Source organism: Eretmochelys imbricata, chromosome 3 (assembly GCF_965152235.1).
Source record: "Eretmochelys imbricata isolate rEreImb1 chromosome 3, rEreImb1.hap1, whole genome shotgun sequence".
Taxonomy (NCBI): domain Eukaryota; kingdom Metazoa; phylum Chordata; order Testudines; family Cheloniidae; genus Eretmochelys; species Eretmochelys imbricata.
In genome coordinates this window covers 356,564-366,224 of record NC_135574.1, presented here as the reverse complement: position 1 = coordinate 366,224, position 9,661 = coordinate 356,564, and the positions used below count along the sequence as shown (strand labels likewise).

Sequence of the window (9,661 nt, the reverse complement as noted above, 5' to 3'; positions counted from 1 at the left end):
CCCTGCACTTATCCTTATTGAACCTCATCAGATTTCTTTTGGCCCAATCCTCCAATTTGTCTAGGTCCCTCTGTATCCTATCCCTGCCCTCCAGCGTATCTACCACTCCTCCTAGTTTAGTATCATCCACGAATTTGCTGAGAGTGCAATCCACACCAACCTATTAATGAAGATATTGAACAAAACCGGCCCCAGGACCGACCCCTGGGGCACTCCACTTGACACCGGCTGCCAACTAGACATGGAGCCATTGATCATTACCCGTTGAGCCCGACAAACTAGCCAACTTTCTACCCACCTTATAGTGCATTCATCCAGCCCATACTTCACCTCCACCTCCCTGGGCCTGAGCTGGAAGCCGCCGCCTGCTTTGCAGCCCTCTCCTGCTTCCCGTGCGAACAGCTGATTCACGGGAAGCTGTGGCGGGGGGGGGGTGGGGACGGAGAAGCAGAGCGGGGCGGCACGTTCAGGGGAGGAGGTGGAGGCGGAGCGGAGGTGAGCTGGGGCCGGGCGTGGGGTGGGGAGCTGCCGGTGGGGGCTCTGCACCCACCAATTTTCCCCGTGGGTGCTCAAGCCTAAGGCGCCACTTTTGATGTGATCAGTGGGGGAGCGGCTGCTCCCCCCCAGCTACGCTCCCCCACCCCTAAGAGCCAGAGGGACCTGCCGGATGCTTCCTGGGAGCTGCCCCAGGTAAGCACCGCCGGGACTCCCCACCTCACCCGCCCAGCAGGTCCCTCTGGCTCTTAGGGGTGGGGTGGGCACCCACTACGGTGGCCCACGAGACCCTCTTGCCCAGTTCTGGGGGCAGTCAGGGGACAGGGGAGGGGGGTGGATGGGGCAGGGGTCGGGGGGGGGCATCAAGGAACGTGGGGGGGTTGGATGGGGCAGGAGTCCCGGGGGGCAGGGGTGGGCAACGACCCCCTCGTGGGGTGAGGAGGGAACCCGTTAAGATTTTGGCAGCTCATCACTGCATCTGAGGCATTTCAGTAAGGATTGCACAGGGTCAACCTCCCCAAAATCCAGTCCAAAAAGAACAAGGGAAATGAAATTAATTCTTAAGTGCCAACTTTATAAAATCTTATAATGATAAAGAAATATAATAGCTTAATGTCTATTCATAGCAAGTAATTCAGAATCCACATACATTATATTCAGTTATACATAGATATTAATAAAAGAAACAAATTTAAATCAAAACAGGTCAGTCCCTGGGGAAACGCAGTGAGAAGGAACTCGGAGTTCCAAAGCTTAGGTCGAGTTTACCTGAGCCTAGAGTGTTTTATCAGCTTTCTACAGTCTGCTGTGTTAAAAGCACTGCAATAATAATTTCCCACCTCTTGCTTGCAGAAATGTTCAGTTTGGGGAACCTATGCACACTCTGTCTCTCCTTCTGCTGAGTGGCTGGAATTACTTAATTCGCCAGTCAGTTAACTAACCAACCAATCAATAGTAAGTATATAAATTAATATTCCTGCTGCAAAATGCTTCAGAGTTAAGGAGAATAGTTTGCTGCTTTCGGCTCCTGTGGCTGAGCGTCTCTCAACCCACAAAGGTCACGCATCCTTTTGTAAAGCAGCTGCCCTGACTACTTGCCTTCAGTGAAGTCTTAGTCCAGCTACAGGGAGCCTGCTGAGGATGCCCAGAACTTTCACCCCCAGTTTCAGACACTTCTGGGCATGGAATGCTAATTGTGCATATGCCTAGCAATAACAATCCAGACACACGCTCCCCCCACTTCTCTGCAGATGCTGTAGGCATGTCGCTAAATGTCTGAGACATGACTGTTACATAAGCATGCCCAGCTTTTTAACCTTGCCTCAGAGGCTTTTTTTAAACCTTTTATTATTTTTGTTGTCTCCTGTGGACTCTCTTCAGTTGGTCCACAACTTTCCAAGAGTGTGTCACCCAGAACTGGACACAGTGCCCCAGCTGAGGCCTCACCACTGCCGAGCAGGGCAGGGCAATTATTTCCAATGTCCTATATACATGTCTTACATGCCTGTTTGTACACCCCGGAATTTTATTAGCCTTTTTTGCAGCTGCATCTCACTGACTCATATTCAATTTGCGGTCCACTGTAACCCCCAGATCTTTTCAGCAGTACTGCCACCTAGCCTCTTATTCCCCATTTTGCCGTTGGGCATTTGATTCCCCGCCCCCCACCTTCCTAAGTGTAGCTCTTTGCAGCTGTCTCTATTGAACATCATCTTGTTGATTTCACAGCAATTCTCCAATTTGTCAAGGTTGTTTTGAATTCTAATCCTGTCCTCCAAAGTTCTTGCAACCCCTTCCAGCTTGGTGTCACCTGCAAATTTTACAAGTGTAAGCTCCACTCCATTAGCCAAGTCATTAATGAAGAAAGTGTATAGTACCAGTCCCAGGACTGACCCCTGCAGGATCCCAGTAGATTCACCCACCCAGTTTGACAGCAAACCATTGATGTCTATGTGTTGAGTATGGTCTTTCAATCAGTTGTGCACCACCTTATAGTAATTTCATGTAGACAACATAGCCCTAGTGTGCTTATGAGAATGCCATGTGGGACTGTGTCAAAAGCCTTAAAATCAAGATATATCATGTCTACAGCTTCCTCTCCTCCCCCCATCCATGAGGGCAGTAACCCTGTCAAACAAGGAAATTACGTTGGTTTGGCATGATTTGTTCTTGACAAAGCCATGCTGGCTATTCCTTATTCTTATTATCCTCCAGGTGCTTACAAACGGATTGTTTAGTAATTTGTTCAAGTATCTTTCCAGGTATTGAAGTTAGGTTGACTGGTCTATAATTCCCTGGATCCTCTGTATTCCCCTTTTAAAAGACAGGTACTGTTTGACCTTTCCAGTCTTCCAGGACCTGACCCGTCCTCCAAGAGTTCTCAAAGATAATTGCTAAAAGTTCTGAGATTTCTTCAGCTAGTACCCGAAGTACCCTAGGATACATTTCATCAGGCCTCGCTGACATGAAGGAGAGCTAATAGCTGAGGACATCAAGAAAGCTAAGTAGAGGACGTACTTTTTTTTTTTTTTTTTTTAAGGATCTCTGGATTAAACCTAGGTCGGCAGAGCCTGGGATGGCTGATGTTCCCGCAATGCCTTCGGGAGGCATGCAAAGCTGCATCCAGGGAGCACGGTGGAGAGTAGGTGCTGCAGGCAGTACCGCACAAAGGTCCCAGACTGACGGTACCCTGCGGCCCTCTGATTGGCCACGTGGACTGTTTAACCCTGGAAGGTGCCCCAAGAAGTTGTCTGGGCAACCACATGTACTTCTGGCCTGCTGCAGCTCCAGACCTTGACAAATTAGAGAATTGGTTCCATATCAACAAGATGAAATTTGATAAAGACAAAGGCAAAGTTCTACAGTTCGGAAGGAAAAATCAAATGCACAACTACAAAATAGCTGGCTAGGCGGCAGTACTGCTGAAAAGCACCAGGGGATTGTAGTGGATTGCAAATGGAGTATGAGTTAACAATGTGATGAAGTTGCAGAGCAGGTTCATGTAATTGTGGGGTGCATTAAAAGGAGTGTGGGCTGTAAGACATGTGAGGTAAATGTCCCGCTCTAGTCAGCACTGGTGAGGCCGCAGCTGGTTCAGTTCTGGGTGCCGGACTGTAATAAATATGTGGATAAATTGGAGAGATTCCAAAGGAGAGCAACAAAAATAATAAATGTTTAGAAAAGCTGACCCCTGAGGAAAGGTTATAAAACTGGGCATAGAGAAAAGAAAACTGAGGGGGACCTGATAACAGTCTTCAGATATGTTGAGGACAAAGAGGACGGTGATCAGTTGTTCTCCAGCTCCCCTGCAGGTAGAAGAAGTAGTAATGGGCTTAATCTGCAGCAGGGGAGATTTAGGTTAAATTTTAGGGAGAACGTTCTAACTGTCAGGATAGTTAAGTTCTGGAGTAGGGATTTCACAGCCTGCCTTGGAGGCCTGTTGTTGGCGGTTTACAGAACACACCTGTCAGGGATGGTTCAGAGATTTACTTGGTCTTGCTTCAGCCCTGGTTGTGATGATCTCTCAAGGCTCCTTCCAGCCCTGCATGTCTGTGAGTCTTCTCCCTCCAGCTCTCCCTCAGCCCAAGGTCATTCTTGGTTCAGCTGGATCCCCTGGGAGCTCTCCAGCACTATGGGGACTCTGCCTGGCCCTCGATCCCAGGGGGTGGCTGTTAGTGGGAGCTCTCCAGCACCCTGGGGACTTGCTCTGGCTATTCCTGGCAGCTAGGAGACAGAGGAGCAGCTGCTTTGCTGGGTTGCAGGGGTCTCAGGCCATGTTCCTTCCTATGGTGTCAGGATGTCGTGGCTCCTTTCAGAGCTGACATCTTTGTCCCTGGCCAGACTGTTCTCTGCCTCTGGCGAGTTCTCAGTCTCTCCCTTCACCGCCTGGTGGTATCTTGGTTTCATGGCTACAGACATGTTTTCTTCCTGTCTAGTTCCTCTAGAATTGCTCCATTCGTCCTCATTGCCCCTTCCTGTTTTCTACACCTGTCTCAGCAGGAGGCCCCACCTGCCTTGTCTCTCCTGACCTCCCTTCGTACCTCATCCACGTCTGCTCCTGTTGGACCCCCTCAGTCTTCTCCCAGGCAGGCAGCTGGCTCTAGGCCCAGCTCCTTCAACCTCTGGGATCGCTCTGCTCCCTCTTCACTCCTCAGGGCTCCTCCGAGCCCTGGAGAGTGCATCTTGGGTCAGGAGAAACCACCTCTCGGACTGGAGCACCCAGGCCTTCCCCCTCCTGACAATAAAGTATTCCTGAATACTAAGAGTAAGATATGAAATCTGGCATCACAAGTTGCCTCTTAAATTAATTAGCTGGTGCTCATGCTGCATCAGCACTGGAGGCTCTTGGGGTTGGGCACAGCACAATTTATGGTGGTCACGCCTCCTCGGTCTGGTTTGGGCAGCGCTCTTTAGAGCTGGAAGCCACTATGTAGCGTCCCTGGGCTTCACTCTTCTGCTCGCAGGGTGCACGGCGCACCACACCGGGCACTGCGGTAGGTGAGCCCCGAGGCATTGGTGATGCACCACGGAAGGTGCAGTCTGTTCTGAGCCAGGGACTGGGGGAGCAATGTGGGAGGAGGCAGGGGCTCAGGCCAGCATAAGGGATGATATGAAATTAACGGCTGGGATTGGACAAAGGCAGCCTGGATCAGTGGAACCTTCCAGTGGCAGTGCTCATTGCAGAGTTCGCACACACCCCCTTCTCTGAGAGTGTCTACTTTGCAGCTGGAGGTGTGATTGCAGAGTGCAGAGCGAGAGGCAATGTCTGTGCTAGCTTTAATCTGTCTCAGGGTTGACGGGTTTCCGGTTTTTGACTGGAACGTCCGGTCGAAAAGGGAGCCTGGCAGCCTCTGGTCAGCACAGCTGACCAGACACTTAAAAAGTCCAGTTGGCCTCTGCCACTGGGGGGTTGGAAAAGCAGCAGCTGCGGCTGGAGCCACATGGAGGAGCTGCTCTCTGGTCAGATGCTGACACCTGACAGAACCGTGGCAGGCTTCCAGACCAGGCTCCCAGAGGTGGGTGCCACCGCCCGGAGTGGGGGGGATCCTGTCCGTCCCCACTTGTGCTCTGATTGTTCCAGCCCCTTGCTCTGAGGACTGGCCCTCACCGTGCCCTGATTACCCCAGCCCTGGTCCCTCGCTACAGGGACCAACCCCCACCATCCCCCTCTGTGCCCTGATCCTGGCTGCTTGCTCCAGGGACTGACCCCTGCTGTGCCCCAGCCCCTCACTCTGGGGACCAACCCCCTCCCTCCTGTCCCACTGTGCCCCGATTGCCCCAGCCCCTCGCTATGGGGACTGACCTCTTCCGGCCCTTGCTACAGGGACTGGCCCCTGCCATGCCCTGATTGCCCTGGCCGCTTGCTACAGGGACCAGCCCCTGCCACACTGCCCCAGCCCCTCACTCTGGGGACTGCCCCCGTTCGCCCCACTGTGCCACGATTAGGCAGGCCAGGCTCCACATCAGCTCTTCCCAGCCTGGCTCTGCAGGCAGCAGGTGAGTCCTGGAAGAGGCGGGGAGTGAGCTCGGGCATGGGGAGTGGGTGGGGCGTGGGGTGTGTGTGTGACCAGCGAGTGATGGAGGGAGGGGGGAGAGGAGTGAGTGGGGGATGGGTTTTCGGGGGAAGGGACAGGGCAGGACCTATCGGGAAGAGTTGGGGCAGAGGATGGGGCAAGGGTGTTCGGTTTTCAGCAACTAGAAAGTTGGCAAATTATCTTTGAAAACTCATAGCGATTGGGGGAGGTCCTGGACGATTGGAAAAAGGCAAATATAGTGTCCATCTTTAAAAAAGGGAAGAAGGAGAACCCGGGGAACTACAGACCAGTCAGCCTCACCTTAATCCCTGGAAAAATCATGGAGCAGGTCCTCAAGGAAACTATTTTAAAGCACTTGGGGGAGAGGAAGGTGATCAGGAACAGTCAACATGGATTCACCAAGAGCAAGTCATGCCTGACCAACCTGATTGCCTTCTCTGATGAGATAACTGGCTCTGTGAATATGGGGAAAGCAATAGACATGATATATGATGACTTTAGCAAAGCTTTTGATACAGCCTCCCACAGTATTGCCAGCAAGTTAAAAAAGTATGGATTGAGTGTATGGACTATAAGGTGGATAGAAAGCTGGCTAGATCGTTGGGCTCAACGGGTAGTGATCAATGGCTCCATGTCTAGTTGGCAGCCAGTATCAAGCGAAGTGCCCCAGGGGTTGTTCCTGAGGCTGAATTTGTTCAACATCTTTATTAATGATTTGGATGATGGGATGGATTGCATCCTCCACATGTTTGCAGATGACACTAAGCTGGGGGGAGAGGTAATTACACTGGAGGGTAGGGATAGGGTCCAGAGAGACCTAGACAAATTGGAGGATTGGGCCAAAGGAAATCTGATGAGGTTCAACAAGGACAAGTGCAGAGTCCTGCACTTAGGACGGAAGAATCCCATGCACCGCTACAGACTAGGGACCGAATGGCACGGCAGCAGTTCTGCAGAAAAGGACCTAGGGGTTACAGTGGATGAGAAGCTGGATATGAGTCAGCAGTGTGCCCTCATTGCCAAGAAGGCTAACGGCATATTGGGCTGTATTAGTAGGAGCATTGCCAGCAGATCGAGGGAAGTGATTATTCCCCTCTATTCGGCACTGGTGAGGCCACATCTGGAGGATTGCATCCAGTTTTGGGCTCCCCACTACAGAAGGGATGTGGACAAATTGGAGAGAGTCCAGCGGAGGGCAATGAAAATGATTAGGGGGCTGGGGCACATGATTTATGAGGAGAGGCTGAGGGAACTGGGATTGTTTAATCTGCATAAGAGAAGAGTGAGGAGGGATTTGATAGCAGCCTTTAACTACCTGAAGGGGAGTTCCAAGGAGGATGGAGCTCGGCTGTTCTCAGTGGTGGCAGATGACAGAATGAGTAATTTTCTCAATTTGCAGTGGGGGAGGTCTAGGTTGGATATTAGAAAACACTATTTCACTAGGAGAATGGTGAAGCACTGGAATGGGTTCCCTAGGGAGGTGATGGAATCTCCATCCTTAAAGATTTTTAAGGCCTGGCTTGACAAAGCCCTGGCTGGGATGATTTAGTTGGTGTTGGCCCTACTTTGAGCAGGGGCTTGGACTAGATAGCTCCTGAGGTCTCTTACAACCCTAATCTTCTGTGATTCTAACCCTAATCTAGCTAGCATGACTGAAAATAAAAGTGCGGATGCAGCAATTCCCGATAGGCTTGGAGAATCGGCGCTGCTGTCTCATCACTGCTATTTTGAGCTGTGCTCAGTGCCGGGTTTACAATGGCACCCGTGGCCAATGTCGGGCCAATGCTCAGAAGGGGTCCCGACCTGCTCTGCTTGCACTGTGCCATGAGACCCCGCTGGCTCCCTCCACCCTGCATCACTTGCTCCTCTCGGCCTGCCCACTGGCCAGCCGAGGACTCCTCTCTGCCCCCTGGCCAGACCTCAGCGCACCTCTGGCTCCGGGCAGTCTCTGCTTCCCACCACCTGTGGGGCCCCGCCTGTCTCCCCGGAGCTGAGCCGCCTGGGACTCGTGCAGAAGCCTGGCCAGTCTTGGCAGTCGTGGGGTGGGGAGGGGACAGTGTGTGTGTGTGGGGGGCTTGGCTGGGCCCCTCCAGGCAAGTGGGTCCTGAGGGAGCCCGGCCTAGGTAGGCCCTGGCCTGGCTGATTGCGCCAGACACAGCTGCCTCCCAGCAGGGCCAGTGAGTGCAGCCAGGAGGCAGAGAGTCGGGGAGTGGGTCTCTGGGGCTGGGGTGCTGGGCTGTGAGGGGGCAGGGAAGATCTGTGTATGTTGGGGGCTCTGGGGCGGGTGCTGGGCAGTTGTCGTGGGGCTATAGACAGGGGTGGTGTTGTGCAGGGCGGTGCGCATTTGTGGGAGGGTCTCGGGGAGTGCTGGGCATAACGAGTCTGGGGGGGCTCTGGCCACAGGGAGTCAGGGGGATGTTGGGTTGGGGGCTGTGTGGTGTGGCCTAGGCCTACCCCCAACAGGAAGGGGCATGCTGGCAGCACAGGGCTGGGCAGGACATTGTACGTCTGGCAAAAAACAGTGCCCTCGCACTGGGCTGGGTGGAGCGGGGCCGCCCCTGCCATGCCATGCCCCTGGCTGGCCCCTCGCTCCAGGGACCAATCTCCCTGCGCCATGCTCCATTGCTCCCATGGGGGCCCACAAATATATTTGGCACCAGGCCTACAAGAGGTTAATCCAGCCCTGGCCAGGCTAGATAGATTAGAGCTGGCGTGGGTATCTTTACCCAGGCTGCAGTCACACCTGTGATTGAAGGATGTACATACTCTGAATGGTTGCAGAGCATGGCTATGAAAAGGGGGATGGCACCCCAACTACCTCCGCTCCTTCTGACTGTGACTGCAGATCGACCAAGAACCCCTCCAGGTCCTTCAACCCAGATTTATCAGAACAAGCCATTCCCAGAGCCACCTCCTTAGCTCAGCGGGTTCTTAACCAGGGAGGTAGGCCAATAGCTATTTCAATTATAAGAACACAAGAATGGCCAAGCTGGGTCAGACCAATGGTCCATCTAGCCCAGTGTCCTGTCTTCCAACAGTGGCCAGTGCCAGGTGCCCCACAGGGAATGAACAGAAGAGGGCATCTATCGAGTGATCCATCCATCTCCTATCGTCCAGTCCCAGCTCTGAGAGTCAGAGGCTAGGGACACCCAGAGCATAGGGCTGTATCCTGGCCATCTTGGCTAATAGCCATTAATGGACCTAGCCTCCATGAGCTTATCTAGTTCTTTTTTGAACCCAGTTATACTTTTGGCCTCCGCAACATCCCCTGGCAACAAGTTCCATGGGTTGACTGTGCGTAGTGTAAAGTACTTCCTTATGTTTGTTTTAAACCTGTTGCCTGTTAATTTCATTTGGTGACTTGTAGTCTCTGCCTTTGTGTTTAGTTCAATTCGCAAGCCTCCTTGCAAAGTGGATGAAGACATGAAGGAGCATCTGCGGCAGTTGGGGTCCTGGTAAGAAGAGAGAGCTTAAGCCTTGGTGATGAGGGGCTGTGGTGTGAAGGGCGTCACAGGCCAGAACAAGGAGCGTTTGCTCTGGGAGCCAGCAGGGAGAGGTGTGGGGGGTGAAATGTAGTGTTTGCAGCTCCAGTTTGGACAGATTGGGTAAGGCAGAGATGGTCTCAGGAGGCC

General features: G+C 52.7%; 1 protein-coding gene across 1 annotated transcript in view; it reads left to right on the top strand.

The window, feature by feature from the left end:
* Positions 1-5,435: 5,435 nt before the first annotated feature.
* The window catches only part of GCKR (glucokinase regulator), a 41,868-nt gene continuing 37,642 nt past the window's right edge, over positions 5,436-9,661 (top strand). The window contains exon 1 of the mRNA XM_077811446.1: positions 5,436-5,510. Within this exon, the coding sequence (XP_077667572.1) occupies positions 5,436-5,510 (75 nt within the window). The remainder of the gene's footprint in view (positions 5,511-9,661) is intronic.